This window comes from Fukomys damarensis, unplaced genomic scaffold (genome assembly GCF_012274545.1).
Source record: "Fukomys damarensis isolate Sample0158 unplaced genomic scaffold, DMR_v1.0_HiC HiC_scaffold_11, whole genome shotgun sequence".
Taxonomy (NCBI): Eukaryota; Metazoa; Chordata; class Mammalia; order Rodentia; family Bathyergidae; genus Fukomys; species Fukomys damarensis.
The window spans coordinates 6,962,534-6,981,862 of record NW_022900923.1 but is presented as its reverse complement, the minus strand read 5'-3'; the positions used below and the strand labels follow the sequence as shown (position 1 = coordinate 6,981,862).

The window sequence follows — 19,329 nt, the reverse complement described above, 5'->3', positions numbered from 1 at the left end:
TTAGCCCTGCCTGGCTGTGAACCCATCGTCGTTGGTCATTTGGAAAACTTCGGTTCACTAAGTGGTGCAGATCTTCCCAACGTTGCCCCAGTTCATCAAACCATATTTAAAAACCACAATGGTTAATATTCTCAGTGGGCTCCTGGGACAGGCGTTGTACTGAGAAGCTGCCAAGCTCAGGGGCAGCTGTCTGTTTTCCAGAATTCTAAATTTTGCTTGAAAGCTCAGATTTTATCATTGGCAACAAACACTGTTTTCCAGGAAGTGACAAGCTTGCTTCATTCTTTAATATATCTGCCAAAAGCTGAAGTTTAACCACTGTTGTCTAAAGCTGTTCTTTGAGGTGTTAAGAAAATAAAAAGTAGCAGGTACAATTTATGATGCTAACAGTCACACAGGTGCCTCTCCACAGATGGCCATTGTACCTCTGTGGGGAGCAGAAATGCTCCCTGCTTTCTTCCCATTCCATCATAGTGTCAGAAAGACCTGTACTTAAGGTTGGAGCCGGGGCTGGTGGGGACTCACACCTGTAATCCCAGCACTAGAAGGCTGAGGCAGGAGGATGGTTGTGAGCACGAGACCAGTCAGGGCTACACAGTGAGTTCAAGACCACAGTGTGAGACCCTATCCCCCTGCCAACTTTGAGGTTTAATAGAAGTACCACTCATTATTGCCAACCTGAGATCTACCTCGAGAGCTAATAGACAATGAAAATGCTCGTAAAAGATGGCCAGCGCTGGGAAGTCAGCCTTGCCCCCCTGCCCTTGCTGGTGGCTGTGGATTCCATGCCGAGCGGGTGCTAATGAGGCCGGCCTTTGGCTGTTTTGATGAAATCCCACTAGAGTTCTTTCCTCCATCCCCAGAGCCCCAGTTGCTTTTTCTGTGCATGAGATGTTGCCTTGAGGCTGAAAAGAGGCCATGGTTTCTGGCCGACTCTTTACCGTGGGCTTCTGAGCAGGAAGACCTGTGTGATCGCTGCTTTTCCTGTGCTGCCGAACTAATAAGTGCATTGTAACCTGTAATCATTTCCTACGCCTTTAAGTAGGCATCTCACCGCTGGGTTCAGAGGCTCCTCGGTGGTCTGAGTTTCCGAGGTAGTTGCGTGTGGCTGATGTGTCCCTTCGCCGTTGTTTGGGGTGCACGCACCTCCTGACTTTGTCATCTGGCGGTACACGGAGCAGGCAGCCGACCCTCACCTCGTTCTTGTCACACTGCCCAATACCACGGAGGTGGGGTCGGCTCCCTCCAGTGGCACCTCAGTAGTTAGACCAGAAAGTTCCCGCGGCCCCGTCGGGGCCAGAACCATGGCGATGTGCAGACGAGAGTATTTGTGCCTCAACCCGAGGTGTGTTTTCCTCCCACACCATCTTCAGTTGCCAAAGCTGCCAGGCAGTCTGTGTAGCTCCCACAGTGACATCTTGTGATCGCTCTGCTGGGGTTCGTGGGAGGAGTGTGTTGACTGTCGCGCACTGACAAGCGGCAGTGGAGGACTGCAGGAGAAGATCCCTGTATCCGCATTAGAAGACGTCAGCCCACGGGTGCCCCTGCCCAGCGCCAGCTGGGCTGGTCTGCTCAGGAGGTGGCACAGGGAGGCCTGGTATCAGGATTGTGCCCCCTGCAGCCGTGGGAATGCCTCTCGTGGTGCCAGCCTGTCCCGGGAGAAGGAGAGCACAGGCGGCTGACCCTCGCTCCAGGAGACGGTGCCGCTGGGTCCTGTGTGGTGAGAGTTGGTGGCTTAAGCCCTGGGCCTCTCACACAGCAGAGCCTGACTGTTAGGAAGCAGCAGGTCCCAGTCCGCTGGGACACAGGGAAGGGAGACAGCAGTGAACAGCCCCAAATAGGTGACCCGGCACAGACGGGACCGGAGAAGCACACGGGGCGTGTTCACTGGCCAGAGCCAGCAGAACACGTGGAAGAACACGACTCTACTTGCTGGGTCACATTATGTTTGAATGCAGCTTTGGGGACCAGTGTAGGTGACGGCATGGTTGTTTATTTCAGTACTGCCACATGGTTTCATTTATTTCAGGGAGTGAAACTCAGGTGAGAATCTGACTTTCCCAAAACTGCTAAGAGCACAGGTGACCTGAGAGGCCATGGGTCCCAGGTCCGGGTCACTGGGTCAGAAAGCTCCCCTCCTGGCTTTGGACGGTGCACCATGCCGGTGGGTGTTGGTAATGTTGGCACATGCCCTCTACCTCCCTCCTCGGGGGCTGGACCCAGGCAGGGCTCCTTTGGGAAGATGGGGGAGAGAGGGTGAAAGGAATCCCTGTTCTGCCTTCTCAGTTGATGGCTTTTGTCCTTTGCATGATCTGTGCCCTGGGTCACATGTCCGCCTCTCCCACTACAGTGCCCTTTCTGTTTTTAAGGAAAGAAGGACTGTCGAAATGTGGAAGATGCAAGCAGGCATTTTACTGCAATGTGGAGTGTCAGGTAGGTGTGGGGCAGCTGGCAGGGAGGGCCCTCTTTCCTCTGAGGACCGGAGCTCTGCGTCTCCGTGTACCTGGGTGTTGTTCTACAGTTCCCTTCCACAGGCCGGGCTACCTGTGCATGCTGCCGGTACAGCATGCTGCCCAGGGGCAGGCAGTCACAGTGTGGGGTCTGGGCAGGACACAGGGGAGCCTCGTTGGGGCAGGCAGGTATATCGCCAAGGTCACCACTGTGTCCCCGAGATGGCCCAGGGCAGGTGGGGTTACAGAGGGCACAGATGGAAACCCTGCCCTGGGCTGTGGGAGGCCAGCTTGCTCGCAGCCTGAGCCCCGAGCCCCGGAATGGGTGGGCAAAGGTGATGGAGGCTTTGGGGAGCCCTCGGTGGGACTTCTGAGGGCCGAGGAATGGATGGTGTTTCCCATGCTGTGAGTCCCACCGAGTGCCAGAGGTGCTTTCCAGAAAATGCATTCTGTGGTCAGTGTAGGCGAGTGTGGTCTCTGTCCTTATTTTTTTGTGTCATTATATATATTGTATTTTGGAGTATTTCCTTATGCTCTTTTTCATTTGCCAGTGTGCTTTAGGAATTTCTAAGCCTTCTTATTTGACCTCTCTACCATTCCCAACTTATTTTTTGAAAGGGACTGTATTAATACACCCGGGGACGTGCCCATGCGGTTCAAGGGGGCTCACGTGGTGGGGAGGATTCTCTCCATGCTGCGTATCTGTGGTTTCTTCCTGTACCTGGTGACACCTCTTCCCCTTACCTCCAGCCCCACTTTCTCCCTCCTTGGGGTGACTCAGTTTTCTTTTTCCCTTCTCTCCTCCTGAGGCTGTCAGCCCTCAAAGGGCTGGAGAGCTTCACTTAGGGGTGGCCGAGATTACTAAGCCTGAAGCGGCCCGTGACACAGCTGCCATGCAGTGGCCTTGCCAGAGCGAAGGGTTTGGAGGGTGGCGAGGACTCCCTGGCATGGAGGTCAGGTGTCTGTCCCCACCTGGAGCGACAGTGGGCCCTGGGGAATGCACAGTCTGGCTGTTTAGACCTGCTCCTGCCTGGTGCTTTGGAGAGGTAAAGATCAGTAGATTCACGTACAGGTCACGACCTCACACAGGACGCAGGAAGACATGGCCACGTGGCAGAAGTCACTGGCCACATCGCGGTGCCCGTCTGATCTTGGTGAGTTGTAGGAACCCAGTGATAAGGCCAGAAGCAAGGGGCTGTTACAAATAACAGGACCGCAGTCCGCAGTGAGGCTGGGTGTGTATAATTCGGGCCAAAGTGAAGCTTTGCTTTATACGAGGAATAAGCAGCCTACTCCTGCCTTAAGGGGCTTGTTTTTTGAACCTAGGAGAAGGCTGGCTTCTAAGAGCTTTTTTATATAAATGGTGTACACTGGGCAAATAATGCGAGGTCCGCCTGGGCAACATACAAGACCTCGTCTAAAAACCCAAAACTAAGAAAAGCAAAATTAGCCTGAACTCCTCCAAGTGAGCAAGTAGTCTGTTGATGTAGGACCTCAATGTGCCGGCAGTTGCGTCTGGGCTCTGGGACACACCGCTGAGCTGTATTCCAGTAAGCCCTGCCAGGTGGCAATCTTGAGAGGAATCGTCATGTGCAGGTTGGGATTTGGTGGTATCTGTTCCAGTTCCCCAGGACCTGGTCTTCCAGATCTGCAGCCCGAGAAACCTCACATGGAGCTTGGGGGCTCGGACCCCTGGTGTGCGTGTGTGTGCCAGGGAGCCCGGGGTAGAGGAAGGGCTTGTGTAGTTTCCTGTCCAGAGGCAGCCCAGCAGAGGCAGAGAGTTTGCCCTTCTGTCTGCCAGGGACCTGGGCGGAGCCTCCCTGAGTGTGGGAGCTGGGCTGCTTCTCTCTGCTTCTCTTAGTGACCAGAGACCGGTCCTCCTGGGAGGAAGTGACCCCCAGCTCTGTAAGCCTGTTCCCCCTCGAGCTGCCAAGCTGGGTTTGACCTGCAAGAGGCCGTGAAGGTGTTTCCGTGGGATGGCGGGGGCTTCAGAGATTAGTAAAAGTGGGAGCCTAGAAATGCAGGACGGTCGGGGCTTCCTACCAGAGTTTTGGGGCGATGGCTCTGGATACACAGAAGGGAACATTGGGAGGGACTCGGGGCGGGGCCGTGCTAAGGGACCCCGTGTGGTGTAAAATAAGAGCAGGTCTTGCTAGTTGTTTCGAGATTTTAAAAAATACATAAGAGAGCTGAGGCTGTAGCAGAGTGTGAAGGCCCCGGGTTCCGTCTCCAGCAGTTCAAGAACAAAGCAGAAAGGACCAGGCGCCAGGAAGGGCTGGGAGGGGGCCGCACCACCTACCTGGGCTTCCTCGGAGCTCACGCCGAGTGCGCGCTGTGTTCCCTGCCACAGGGGCCAGAATGGTGAGAACGCAGTGCCTGGGCGGGCGGGGTGACCTTCCCAGGGCACCCGTGACAGGACTGGGTTAGGGTTAGGGTGCTGGGAGGGCCCAGGACGTGTCACGGAGGGAGGGGCCGGAAGGAGCCTGGACGCGGCTGGCGCCTAGGCCCGAACAGGCACAGGAGGATGCAGGCAAACACCCTTCCCGGTCCTTCCGGGACCCTGGTGCCTAGGGCTCCGCTGCGCCTTCTTGGGTCAACCTCGGTTACTCCCCTCCTGGCTCCCAGACTCAGCGGGACAGAACCAGAGGGAAGATTTTAATTGATCAGGCATGAGAAGGTAATGGGAGGAAATATAAAAGACATAGAAGTTTCTTTTTGTTCGGCTTATTTTGCAACCTGTATGTTTTAATGAATTATATTTATTTTTATAAATATGCTTAGAAAGCTAAATACACTCTTCACCCAGACTTCATTCCATTGTGGCACGACCCGGTCATGAGAATCATTTTGGGAAGTCTTTAGGATGACTACTGTGTGCAGAACCATCTGGTAGGTCTTTTTAAACCTTAAACGCAGAGAAAAAACTTTGTGTTTGAAGAGAGTGCTTTCAAAGTGGGAAGAGGCATGATGGAGACTGAACAAAGCTCCTGTGAGAAGTGAGAAAAGATGTGGAATGTTCTAGGCTTTTATTATTGATTGGAAAACAATGGAGAGTCTGGCGTGCTGTACAAACGGATGGGGTGGGGTCCTAGGCTCAGCCCTGCTTGACCGCACTGTGTCTCCTACGGGCAGGGGAGGCCTGGCCACTCTTGTATTTGTTTCTTTTCTAAGTGTTTACCATCAGCACAGGAAGAAATGTCAGTGGCTGCGATCTCAGTTTTATTGGAGAGACAAAGCAGACCCCGTGTCCCAGTGCGACTGCCACCTTCCTGTACTGTGACAGTCCCACCTGATCCCTCCCCACTCTTCCTCCAAGGGTGAGGGTGGCAGGGAGCAGGAGCCCTGTGACGCGTTCTTGCCATTCCACGTCAGAGAAATCACGCGTGGCACGTGCACGAGTGGGCTGTCTTTGTCTTGCAAGTTCCATTAGGGTGACGCCGGGAAACACCGATGGCTGCACATAGAGAAGACTTGGTCATTCACTCATGGAAAGCTGGAAGCCGTAAGAATCTTTTCCTCCAGCGCTGGCGATGCTGGTGCAGTTTTATGATTCTTTACGCATCTTTATGTTTACCCACGTGCAAACATGAAAGTCCTGTGCAACGCTTATTATCTTGGCTGAAAAAGAATGAGAAGTTTAAAAAGAGCACTGGTGTCCTAGCAAGTGCCACGTCCTAATTACATGTAGATTCTATTGCTTAACTTTACTACACCAGCAATCTGCATTCATTATAGAAAAATCAGAAGAAACAGCCCAAAAGAAGGGCAGAATGGGTGTCTGATCCTTTGAGAGGGAACTGCCACTAAGACACTCTCACGTATGCCTTCTGGAGTGCTTTCCGTCCACGTGTATGTATGCTATTTTTCTGGAAAACAGATCCTGGTTTACATAAAATTTTACATGGAAGGAGTAGTAGTAGACGGAACTTTGAAGAAAAAGAGTAGTTTTAGAAAAAAAAAAAGATTTTAGGAAAAATAACAAATGTTTTAAAAGCCATGAAGAGTTGGAAAATCGCTGCGTACAACAAAGCTGCTGGTAGTTTTGACAACTGGTTCCTTAGTGAAATTCACAAACCTCCCTCACCTGGTTAGCCCAGCTGGCAACTGAGCGGCGCCGTGTCTAACTGGAGGCTCTTTGGCCCCGTGGCTGACGTGGCATAAACAGCGTGGACCCCAGACTTCGTCTCCCCTCCCCGCCCGCCTCCTGAGTCAGGGGTACTTGTTGAATGACTGAATGAACCCCAAGATGAACCGTTGCCAGTGTTTGTCCAGAGGGCCCCGTGTGCCAGGCCCTGTGCCAAGTGTGTCTCCTGGGTTCCTGCACGGAGTCCTTGAAAGGACCTTCATGCCATGTAGTGAAGGTCTGGTGTGGGCTGGAGTCTGACTGTCACCTGTCACTGCTGGAAGGTGTAGAATCACAGGCTCGGCGGCAGTCCGGACCTGTTAGGTAAAGAGGGATCATGTTCTTTACAGCCGGGGAGATGGTGCTGGGGGATTAAGTGGTACTTCTGCTAACGTCAGTTTCAGATTCATTGTTCTAGTAGTTATGATATGAACAAACTATGTCAGGAAATGTCCTTTAACTTCTTTCTCCTGGAAGTTCCCTGGCATTGGCAAATCCTCAATGACTCACCCCCGACAGTTCAGAAAACCAACAGCAAAAAGCCCAGCAAAGACACAGCTCCTCCCTGGGACCTGGCAGCAGGTGCCTAGCTGGGTCCTTGGTTGCCCCATGGTCCCCTTTTCTCTGGGACCCAGAGGTCTCCTTGTCCCTGGTGGGCAGGGAGCGTGGCCACCTGTTGTAGCTCCATGCCTGGTCCATGTGCCCTCCTTGGAGGCTTTGGCTGAAAACAGGTCGCCTGCTTCCCTGGGCATCTCCCTCCGTGTGCCCAGTTATATTTGGCATGGTGTTATTTAACCATCCGGAACTTCTTGGCATAGAACTTGAACCTGGGGCTGTGCCAGATCCTGCCCCAAATCGCTGAGCGGTGCCGCATCCTTCCTCCTGGGGCTGGGTGGGGCCGGGCAGCGAGGCAGCTCCATGGCCTCTACTGCTGGCTGCTTCAGTGCCTGGGACATCAGCATAGGTCCAGGTCCTGCGGTTACGGCTGTGAGCAGAGCACACACACAGTTCCTCTGCTTCAAGGGTGGAGAAGATCCTGCACCGCAGGGCAGGGCTCTCCAGTGGGATGCACGGGGCAGGTGCCTGGAGAGAGTGTGGGAGAGGGTGGGGGTGCAGTAGGAGGGGACCCCATTCCCCCTGGCCCTGCAGGTTGCTGTTGTCCTTTAGCCTCCTGAGCTGAGAACCGGCAGGAGCTTCGTTCTGTGGACTTCTAGTGAAGGCAAGGGCAAGGACGTCATTGCAGGACCTGGGGGTGCACAGGTGGGGTGGCCGGGAGGGCAGGGGCGGGGCTGCTAGGAGCTGCCTGCAGGGTGTGGGACCCTCGTGCTCAGGGTGGCCCAGGACTCTGGCCTGACATCTGAGGTTGCCCAGGCCAGTTCTGAACAGGAGAGGCTGAGGGCCAGCAGGACAGTGCCTGGGGGCTCCATCCACACCCAGACCCCCTCCTCTCCACCCCTCCACCTTCTCCTCCTCCTGCTCCCCACAGCCTCGCCCCACGCCGCTCGCCCAGCCTGGCTTCAGTCACAGTCAGCAGTGGCCTCCGCTGCCACATCTGTGCTGGGTCAGCTCACGCCGTACCTGTCACTGGCCTATCACCACGTTAGTCCCCGGTCCTCAGAGTATGGCAGAGCCCATCCCAGGGGAAGCAGCTCAACCCTGCAGGACCAGAGCCCCCCCAACACACACACGCAAGACCCACCCCAGAGGAAGCCGTTCCTTTTAATCGCACAAACCCCGGAAGTCTGTGTCTGCTGTGCCCAGCAGCTGCCCTCCCAGACTAAGGGCCTTTGCCAAGCCCTAGAGCTGTTGATGAGAAAGACCACCTACAGAAGAAGGGTGCCTGTGGCTGCGCGTCAGTGGGAGAACCGAGCTGGAACGGGAGTGTAGGGCCCAGTGTCGTGGCAGTGGCCGGTCCCCAGGTCACCCGGCAGAATGAGGGGCTGCAGAGAGACGGGAGAGAGGTGCTTGGCAAGTTCTCTCCTCCCAGTGACCTTGGCCGGGCCTCACTTCTTCCCATGTTTGAGCACATCCTGCACTTTCCGGAGATGCCTTTCACCTCACCCAGCTGGGGCACGTAGCGCTGCCTTCTTATGTCTTATCCCACTCTGTGTTTGTCTGTGTTTTAGTAATTAAAAAAAAATCTCCCCAGAAAGAAGACTGGTCCATGCACAAGCTGGAATGTTCTCCCATGGTTGTCTTTGGGGAAAACTGGGCTCCCTCGGAGACTGTACGGCTGACAGCAAGGATTCTTGCCAAACAGGTGAGGAAATAGGACCACGCTTAAGTGCATTTTATTTTTTATTTTTTTCTTAAATTACAGAAAATGAGTATCTGACCTGTAGGTCTTGCTGCACATTTTGGACTGCATTTCCAGTCACAGCAGTGTGGACGGGATGGAGAAATGCTCCAGGCGGAACCTGGTTTGTGGTGTGCACTGTGCAGTTAAGGTATTGCTCCCTCGGCCCAGGCCCACAGCCCTGGTTGTGACCCCAGGCTTCTTCTGAGTCAGGTTTTCACAGAAGAATGGCGTGAAAAACCCGAGTGAAAGGACCTAGAGCTTCCCAGGGAGCCTGGCCATTCTGGGAAGCTTTGAGGTTTTCCCTCTTTCCTTCCTGACACAGCGGGTGCACCTGTCCGCCTTCCTCGGGTGCCCCAGGCATTATTCTGCTCATCTGGGTCTCCGTGCATTCTTGCTGGTGAAGAGACAGGCAAGGAATTGGAAGGAAGAGCCAGGATGCTGGCTGGTGCAAAGAGAAAATGGAAAAGTGGAAACCGAGGCCAGAGGGGAGCAGAGAAGAAGGGAAGAGAAGGACAGCAAGAGCTGCCCTCCGCAAAAACAGATGACACCAGAGATGGTGCAGGACTGAGACTGTTGCCCCTCCTCGATGGGTCCCTCCTGATTGCAAAATAACTGGACCCCTTGTTCCCAGAGGCTGGAAATCAGAGTGGAAGAAGATGCCCTAGGAGGCGAACCTGTGGCACGCGTGCTGCAGCAGGCACAGAGAGCCCCCTCTGTCAGCACAGGAGCCAGCAATGGAGCTTCAGATAGCAGTTGTTTTTGGCTAAACTACAATCTCAGTATTCAGGTTTAATTGCAGCATTGGCACTTGGTGATCACTGAGTGGGATTGGGGTTGCAGTTTGGGCACTCGGCTCTAAAAGGTTCGCCATCCCTGCCCTAGGACATGGCCTTGGGCCCCTTTCAATCTCCGTGCTGGTAGAGAAATTGGTGGCCAGGCCTCTTTTCACGCGGAATATCCATTCACTCCCTTCCCATCCCCACCCCCTTTTTCTTTTAAGTCTAAGCTCAGTGTGATTGTAAGGACTTGCAGGTGTCTGTGTAGACCAAATTAAGGTGCTAGAGTTATAAACAGAAGTAGAACATTTCTGTGCCCTGCGGTTATTGCTCTGCTGGGCTCAGGTAGGATCAGATGCTGCATAAAGACCTGGCCCCCTGCTCAGAAGCACGACAGCCACTCGAGGGCAGCAAGACTGGAAAATGCACATGGTTTCTGCGTCCTCAGTAACTGTTGCCTTCCGGGATATGCAGAGTAGCCGGCTGCGTAGAGGGCTGCACAGAAAAAGCCCACAGGAAGCGGGGCGCCAGGGCTGCTGTCAGGGAGCACCGCCATGGTGTCTGTGGATGGGGAGTCCAGCCTTCCGGGTCCTCTCCTACTGCCCGACTTCCTGGGGTGTCTCTGGCGTTGTGTCAGGATTTCAGAAGAAGCTGGCTACTTCCCGAATCCGCCATCTTCCCAGGCAGGATGACTTATTAATCTTAACAGAAGCGCGTCCTGTGAATGGAAAATTTCCGCTCCCAGAAAGAACGGTTGAAATGTTTTGACACCAGGCGGATCTCCCTGAATACTGTTATGAATTTACACTCGTCTCATTCACGTTTTCTTCTAATTACTACTACTACTAATAGTCTATGAAATGAAAAGTTACCTGACCATCTTTTCATCCCGATAGGACTCAGATGATTAAAAAACCAAACCATTTGTATTCTAGTAGCTTGCAAAGGATTGGGGGAGACAGGCCACCCCACTGCCAAGGGGAAGCCTAACATGTTAACTAGGGAGGTGAGTGCACCCAGCGAGACCACCTGTATCCCCAAATTGAATAGCCAGGTGACAAAGCCGGGGCCTCGGGCCAGCTCCTGCGCGCTGCCTTTGAACTCTTGTCAACACCAAGTTTATTCATGTTCTCAAAGCCTGGCGGGTTTACTATTGTTCACTCCTCTTGGGGCGTCTAGAACAAAGCCCGCACCACGTTTCAAGTGAATCTGGGCTCGCAGATACAACCAAAAGTGCTCTTTTTGAAACACAGAATTTGAGATCATTTTAGCCTATGCTTAAAGAAAGTGTAAAATGCACAGGGGGTTGGATTTTGTTCCTTTTTAGCAGGAGAAATAATAAATAGGATGGTTCATCTGTAGACCCCATCCTTTTAAGTGAGGACCCTAAAAACTTGTTTTCCGGCCCAGTTCTTGCTGGTAACGAGCATTTCTGAGCCCACTGTGTGTGGTAGTCTCGGGGTGTCAGGGATGCAGTGGGTTCTTTCTCAGTACTTCACTTCCTTGAAAACTGTTGCTTTTTCCTCTCATTGATATTTAGGTGAAAGCACTGCTTTCCACACCGGTTGTTAATGTCTGTATCTGTGTGACTTCTTCCCCAATTACCAGAAAACCCACCCAGAGAGAACACCTTCTGAGAAATTGTTAGCCGTCAAGGAATTTGAGTCACGTAAGTTCTTTGTGTGGTGGGCCAGGCTGTTATTTTAGCCACAGATTTACTGTGGTTGAGATAGGATGGAGGAAAGGAAGGGGTAAGCCATTTCCTTCGTAGGGATGGTGATTTTTTTAATTATTAGTTTTATTTTGACTTTGCTGCTTTGAGAAATGCCTTGCACTTTCCCCGGGTTGACACGTTCATTAGCACATAGTAATGGTGAGTGGGCTGGGGATTGAGCCCAGTGCTTCCAATGCCTGCCTCATGAGTCCTGCAAGGTCCTGAGTTTGATCCCTGGTACCCCCAAAAGGAAATAGTAAGGGGACAGCCGTGGCCTGCGGAGTCCCCATTTCCAGATCTTTGCTGAACAGCATTCCTGTAAGAGGCGCTAAATCAGGGTGCTTGACAGTGAAGAAGCCGGGGCCCACTGGGTCCCCGAGCAGACAGTGGCCGCTGATCGGTCCCCTGCCCTCACTGCCGGTGGTCAGCAGCGAGGTGTGTCCCCAGTGACCTCGGTGGGAGGAGAACAGGGTCCGCCTGTTAGAGGGGCCAGGGAAAGTGTTCTCCAGGGGTGGGCACCGCAGCTCTTCCCCCGCCGGTGAGGGGCTTCCCCAGCCAAGCCGGGCCGTGTCCCCAGATCTGGACAAGCTGGACAACGAGAAGAGGGACTTGATTCAGAGCGACATCGCCACGCTGCACCAGTTCTACTCCAAGCACCTCGGGCTCCCCGACCACGACAGCCTGGTGGTGCTGTTCGCGCAGGTGAGACGCGGCGCTGGGACCCCGACCCGGGCGGACCGGGGTCTTCTCTGACGGAAAGCGGCCCGGTCCGGCTCGGGGTCTCTCTGCTACCACAGCTGTGCTGGGAAGAGGGGACACCGACTGCCCCAGGAGAGGGAGCCGCACGGAATGCAGCGGCGGGGTGTACTGGAGAGGCTAAGGTTCCCCCAAGGCAGAGATGATAGAAGATGAGAGAGGTTTCTTAAAACAGCAGCCCGAAGTGCCTAGCAGACGAGGCAAGGCCACCCGCAGGGCCGAGGCCGGGCCCAGGTCTCCTGCTCCAGACTGGGCGTCTGAGCTTCCCAGAGGCGAGGACCCCAGTGCGGCTGGGGCGGAAACGCTGCGTGCCCCAGACCAGTCCGTGTCAGATGCTCCGGCCTTGCTCGTTCTGTCTCGGGGGATTGTGCTGTGCCCGCGGAGCCTGCGACCCCGTAGTTCCATTTCCGGGAATCTGTCTGTAGGAAATAAGCAGCGCCAAGGAGCAGAGTCACGTGCAGATTGTTTATTATAGGGTTCTCTTCAAAGCAGGAGAGAGAGAGGGACGGAGGAAGGGAAGAGGGGAAAACGACATGTTGTAAATGGCCGGCAGTCGGCGTTTGCTTAAATGAAGTGTAGCAGAGCCATGCGACCGAAGGTTATGTAGGGGCCAGGATGTAGCTCAGTGGTGCGGCCACCTGCCTCGTAAGCGCAGGGTCCCGAGTTTGATCCCCAGTACCAAAATGGAAAAGTAGGTTATGTATGTAATGTAAACCTTTCTGTTTCAAAGACTTCTCCCTGAAGACGTGGGGAAATAACGATTAGGTACAGAAGCAGGGTGAAAAGTGTGTGTGAAATGAAAACATAACATACTTAAAGATTGCTTGAAAGTTCACAGTTGCTTTCTTCTAAATTGTGGAAAATGTTTGTTTTCACTGTGTGATTTTGCTGGATTTTCTACTATGAACAATGTGTAATTTTTTAATCACCTTTTTTTTTGTACCTGGGATCGAACTCAGGTCCTTGTGCTTGCAAGGCAGGTGGTGGAACCACTGAGCCAAATCCCTGGCACAATGTGTAACTTTTTAAAAATTCTAGGAAAAAAAAACTAGTAGAAAAGCACATGCTTTAAAAATCACACAAACAGGAAAGAGGAGACTGCCGCTCGGTCCCCCGGAGGACCCCACTTTGCCAGCTCAGTGGATTCCTCTGTAGCGTCCTTGTTTGTGGGGATACATTTCAGCTGTGAAAGTTGCAATCAGGGGAAAAAAGCTCTTCCTTCTAAAAGGATAATGGGCCCAAGTTACGAACGTGAAGGCAGAAGGAATGAAAAACCTTCCTGCTTTTCATGTTATCCTAGATGTGCAGCATATTTTCCTAAGCACCCTAAAATGATAGATGTAGGCAACACAGCAAAGTTGAAGAATCAATTTTCTTAATATTTTTAAGAAGCTAGTTACGTGCTTTCTTTTTCCTGGTTGAGACATGAGCAGTGAAATAAATATTCTTCTTTTTCTTCTTCGTCTTCCCTTTTCCTCCTCCTTTCCCTTGCCTTCTTCCTTTTTCTCCTCTCTCTTCTTCTTCCTCTTCGTCCTCCTCCCTCTTCTTCCCCTTTTTTAATTTTTCTAGGGTTTGCACTCAGGGCCCCATGCATGCCCCACAGTCACGCTACCACTGCATTACATCCTCACCCCTTTTTAACATTTTTTGAGACATGGTCTTGTTAAGTTCCCCAGCCTGGCCTCGAATTTGTGATCCTCCTGCCTCCCCACCACGCTTGGCAAAAGGATCTTCTCTTAAGCTATGAAAAAGATACTTTCCCTTCTACCATAGTAATACACGTAGACAGGACTTCGTGTCGATGTGGGGTTGTGTTTTGTAACAAAATTCAAGACAGGTCACACAACTGCAGGTAGGTGTCTTTGTGATGGAAGTGAGCCACTCTTTGAAGTGTGGACTTACTCAGAAAAGCTGGCTCATTTTTGTGCCTAAGAGAAGAATGCACAAACTGTAGACAGTTGGTTCCTTGACAGACTTGATGTTCATCAAATCACCGTGTACATTCCATGACTGGGGTCGGACACCGCCCACACATGCATCACTTTTTAATGTAAATTTGAAAAGGGGGTCAGTATCCCGAGCAGAGGAAAACGGGGCTCTTGCACTCTTGCCCTAGGTCGGGCCTCTCAGCGTGAGACCTCCTGGTCCACAGAGGCCACAGCCACCATGCTCCATCCACAGTGCTGAGGTGCATTCTGATTACCAGATGCTTGTGCGGTGGGAAGCTATTTTTGGTGTGCAGCCTACAGCTAGTCTAAATGCTAATGATAAGAATAGCTTTCACAAGGCTCTCACGCCTGATTGGCTTGAAAGAAAAAAGGACTGTGGCCCATGCACCTTCCTTATGTGCAAGTTTGCTTTTCTTCTCCAGGCAGGGCTCCGAAGGGAGGGCAAGCAGGCGGGAGAGAAACAGTACTTACAGGAAGGAGCCTTCACTTACAGGGAGAAAGGGAGGCCGTGGGGGGGATGCTGGTTGGAGCAGGCTCCGGCCTGAAGTACTCAAGTCAGGGACGGGTCTGGGCGCTCACACAGAGAGGGGGTCTCTGAAGCCAAGGAGCGAGAATCCAGCACACATGGCGGCCTTCTGTCCTAGCTTTCTTCTGTTCAGTGTTGCTAAAGTCTCATCCACGCCCTCATTCATTTGGCACACGCTTAGACGTGTGGGTGTGGAACGCTGCTGAGGCACATTGGTGTCCAGTGTGGGATTTCATGTGGGTCATTCCAAACCTGGCCACTAAAGTGAGGACCCACAACTCATACTGTCATCAATTTGGTTGAATGAATGAAAATCCGAATTTACTCCTATCCAGCGTTGTGTGGCCATTGCTTAATGTCCCAGTGACAGAAATGGTCAGGATATTTGGAATTGGTACAAAAGTTGGTTTACTAAATCTTCTTAGAAACACCCAACCCTGGGGATTTCAAAGGCTGGCTATTGTTGTAGCCTCCCGTTACAGATAGCGCATGTAGCCCCTGTTTCTGTAGGTCCCAAGGTTCCCCGGCCCTCGCCAATGTCCTTTAGGTAAAATTGTCCCATTAACACTTAGTAGACACAGCCAGTTTTAGAAGAAACGCGGTTCTGTGTGAAGAAGCCAGGCTCTGCTGTCGGAAGGCCCGCGGGGATTCTGACTCGTGTTCTGCAGTCTGCTTTCACACATGCCATGCAGGCCACTTAGCCACCTCCCGGCCTCACTTTCCACATCTGCAGGATGGGCTGTTACGGTAACGCTGGGGCCATTGTGGGTGGATGAGTTTTTGGCAGCAACATCTGGCCAGCGCCTGGCCTGGTGAGCGCTGATGCCAAGTGTGGCGTCCTCTGCTGTAGGAGGCAGCAGGTGGCCTCACCAGCATCCAGCTGTGTGGCGCCTGGTGCATGGAGGAGCGCCCACTGCAGTGTCTCCGGGAGCTGTGCCTGCACCCTGGGCCTCTCGGTCAGTTCCTGCGACAGAACACGGAAGCCGGCTTGGGTCGGCCTCGTGTTCAGTCTGCTCCCTCCAACTTCCGCCCCAGAATGCGACAGTCTCCCTGGGCATTTTCCAACGCATTCCTTTGCTGGAAAGGATGAGGAAGCAGCTAAGACATGAAAGGCCCCAGCTCCTGGCTCCGGGGCCTCCATCCCTCTGCACCTCAGAGGGAGGGACAGCAATTAGAGAAGATGAATGAGGTTTGCTGAGCCTCCAGCCTCACCCTGACAAGGGCATTGGGTTCAGTGGCTCCTGTTTCAGGGCCCCGGACCTTGAGGGTCACACAGGGAACTGGGCGCAATGGGGGTTGGACTCCAAGTGTCCTGACCCCTGGTACCCTGATGGCACGGGCATGCGCACCCCAAGGTCCTAAGAGCCTTGGGGGGCCTGGGGGGGCCCTAGGCTTGTGTATGGCTGGTTGTGCAAGGAGGCGCTGTGGCCTCAGGTTGTTGGGCTGATGAGGAAATTTTGTTTGAACAAAGGACCTTGTGGCCCAAAGAAAAGGTTTTGAAACCACCAAACCGGAACATCTTCCTAGTTAACTTGTTAAAGGTCACAATTAAAGAAATGATCTCTACCCGGGAAAGCTAAAGCTTGCCTTTCTCTCTGTCTCCCGTCTCCCTGCAGGTTAACTGTAATGGCTTCACGATTGAAGATGAAGAACTTTCCCATTTGGGATCAGCGATATTTCCTGAGTAGGTTGAGTCTGACTCCGTTTCTTTTCTTTGTGCTTATTTAACACTAATTTGATTTTTTTTTTTTTTGATTTTTACATAACCCACCGAACGGCATGGGGCAGGCATGAAACTCCAAGTGAATTAAGACAGCTTTTTAATCTGCCACATTTCAAAATATTTCCCCTACACTTAAAGATCCAAAGGTAGTAGTTAGGGAAGAGTTGCTTGTTACATCCTGCTAGGCAGAGAGCTGTTATTAAAGAATATTGTATGGCACAAGTAGAAGGAGCAGCCCATGCCCTGCTGTGAAATTTGCTTTCTGTATGTCTGTAGTTCTGGACATCTTAGGGTTTCTTGTGCCAAACTGAACATTAATCACTAAGCAAGAATCAGCTGTAGCCTTGGATAGCGAACATGATAAGAAAACAGTGTAGTTTGGTGTGAGACCATGCTAAACTTGTGAGCTAAGAAAAAATTTCAAAGACCTGTCCCGTTTTTCTCTCTACTTTAGGAACGTTCACCAAATTTGCAAAAAGCTACCCAACTGCAGTTGCAGAATGGAGTTTTGTTTGTTTTCCCCCCTCCCCCGTCCGTGGAGCATTTGTGGAGCGAGGGTATTTATTTTTAAGAGAATGAGATTGTTGGGTAAGGTACAGAACTCACAGGTCTCTGTTGCTGGTCCCTGAAAGACAACGGAAACCTGAGAGTAGCAGAGTTGGCCTCGCCCTCTGCCACCATCCGAGGGACCCCAGCACCCCAAGGGTACAAGCTGCCTTCGGTGCCAGCCACAGTGCAGTCCCTGCCTTCCCGGCTCAGCCAGGAGTCTGGTAGAACCAGGAATGAGCTGTGCTCTGCCAGACAGCGGAGAAATGCGCTTTTCCTGGGTCTGACCCATCCCTGCCTGTCAGGAAGCTGGGTGGGCTGACTCTGTCCTTTCCCTCCATCCCCAGTCTGGACTCGCTGCTCGATGGTCCTGCTCGGCCATCCTCTACCTCACATAGACCTCCAGCCCCGAGAAGGGTCCACCTGTCTTTGCAGCTCCTGTTCTGCGTGTTCTTGGGGTGACCCAGAGAGGGTTCCAGTCTCCGAAGGGCCCTCAGAGCAGGGATTCAGGCAGGTGTGCGTGTCCGCAGGAGCATGAGCCCCAGTACCCGGGCATCTTTAATTGGGGGAAAAAGCCCCTGGGCTGAAATCATACTGGCCTTGTGATTTCAAAGGCAGCATTTTCTCCCTGTAGTTTAGAAATTTCCGTTCTCAGAACTTTGACATAATCAGAAAGCTCAAAGCCCCGGTGTAAGCCAGTCTCTCTGCTCCTCACTGTCCCCAGAAAGCAGACAGCCGAGCCCCAGCAGCAGCGCTGTCCCAGTTTTCCCTACGGGGAATCTGAGGTGCAGAGACACAGAGGGGCTTCCCGGGCCCACACCTTGGCTCAGTGTCTGGAGAATCGGCCCTGGCGATCCACTTAGACAGAAGCAGCCTGCACTGGGCACCTCGGCTGTCCTCACCCTGTGCAGGAGTCACAGAGCTGAGAGGCCTGCGCCTGCCAGGAAGGAACATTTCTGGCATGTGTCATCTTGATTGTCGCTTTCGGCTTGGCCATCACTGCTTTGAGTTTCGGAGTTCACTTGTTAATGCAGTTGAAGTGTGAGGAGTTAGACGTTGCAGTTGTGCAGGAACATCTGGGCTGGCGAGATCCCGGCGATGTTTCTGATCGGCCTGCGGGGCACGGTGATCCCGGCACCAAGGGCCCCCGACTTCTCTCTGTCTGACAGCGTAGCGCTGATGAATCACAGCTGCTGCCCCAACGTCATCGTGACCTACAGGGGGACCCTGGCGGAAGTGAGGGCAGTGCAGGAGATCCACCCCGGGGAAGAGGTGAGCAAGGGCCCAGCGCCGGCCGCGGCCCTCGGACGCTTCTGCTGGGTGCCGCGGTCTCTTCCTCTGATCGAGGAGCAACAGTCCAGATAAACTGGAGCTCAGCGGTCAGCAGACATGTGGAGAGAAAGGGGACGCCCCCGTGGCCAGGTGGACTCCGCGACTCGGAGTCTGTTTCCCGTCGTCATTTAGGGGACCCCAACCCAAGCCCAGAGCATCGTTACGGAAAGACGTCCCGCTACCCGTCCCTGGGAGTCTGGGACGACGTCTGTGTGCGAGACGGGAAGGCGAGGCAGGCTATGGGCAGGAGGCGGCACCTGTCCCGCCCTCACGCGGGACCAAGGTGACACCAGGTGCCTCGTCCCTCTCCCTGCTGCGCCTCTCGGTTGCCTTGCAGACCTTGCAGTGGATCCCTCGGGCACCTTAGGCTCAGTCCCTGTCTAACCTGCAGTGCTGTGTCTCTTACATTGCATGTCCGGATGTATTTTGAATCTCGGACCCAACATGGCTGTACTGTGAGCCTCTGAGTGGATTCCTCTGGGGGCGCTAAGGGGTCCCTAGCTGAACGGCCCTGAAGTCCGATGTCCAGGTTGCCCTCCCTTCCCCTGTCAGGGCCACCGCGAGGAGGGTCCCACGGGCAGGCCGTCTGCATCTCCAGTGCCCTAGGGGTTTCCCAGTGTCGCCAGCCACTGTCTGTTAAAACGTGATCGCAGTCCCCTGGAATAAATTGTCCACCACGCTGGTGAGGCTGGTGAGAGGAAAGCCGCTCACTGGAGCCTGGGCCGGGACACTGGGCTGGCCTTTGTCGCCATCTGGTGGACGCTTGTGTTCACTGCTCCGCGTCCGAGGAAGTCGGGGACGCGGGGCTGGGCTGCCCCACCCGGGGCGCCTGTCCTCTGGCCTCGGTCCGGGAGAGCCTGGCCCTTCTCCGCAGGCGCCGGGGCTGGGGCAGCAAAGCAGGGACAGGAGGACGAGGCCCCCAACGGTGACCCTGGCCCCCGCCCCGTCCTCGGCGCCGGCTCAGGAGTGCGCCCCGCCTCCTCCGCAGGTGTTCACCAGCTACATCGACCTCCTGTACCCCACGGACGACCGCAACGACCGCCTGCGGGACGCCTACTTCTTCACCTGCGGCTGCCCGGAGTGCAGCACCCGGGACAAGGTGAGCGGCCGGGCCGTCCGAGCGGGGCGCAGGGAG

The 19,329-nt window shown here is 53.7% G+C and overlaps 1 protein-coding gene across 4 annotated transcripts in view; it reads left to right on the top strand.

The window, feature by feature from the left end:
• The first annotated feature begins 1,440 nt into the window (after positions 1-1,440).
• Smyd2 (SET and MYND domain containing 2) overlaps positions 1,441-19,329 on the top strand; it is a 20,579-nt gene continuing 2,690 nt past the window's right edge. Inside the window, exons 1-9 of one of the 4 annotated variants that reach the window (XM_033762043.1) lie at positions 1,441-2,043; positions 2,370-2,433; positions 8,723-8,833; positions 8,916-9,020; positions 11,257-11,317; positions 11,940-12,064; positions 16,210-16,277; positions 18,032-18,134; positions 19,183-19,293. In XM_033762043.1, coding sequence (XP_033617934.1) covers positions 1,985-2,043; positions 2,370-2,433; positions 8,723-8,833; positions 8,916-9,020; positions 11,257-11,317; positions 11,940-12,064; positions 16,210-16,277; positions 18,032-18,134; positions 19,183-19,293 — 807 coding nt within the window. In that variant the 5' untranslated portion in view covers positions 1,441-1,984. Of the gene's footprint in view, positions 2,044-2,081; positions 2,165-2,369; positions 2,434-8,722; positions 8,834-8,893; positions 9,021-11,256; positions 11,318-11,939; positions 12,065-16,209; positions 16,278-18,031; positions 18,135-19,182; positions 19,294-19,329 lie in introns of those variants that run through there. The other 3 variants (XM_019210424.2, XM_019210425.2, XM_019210426.2) reach the window with 3 other exon arrangements.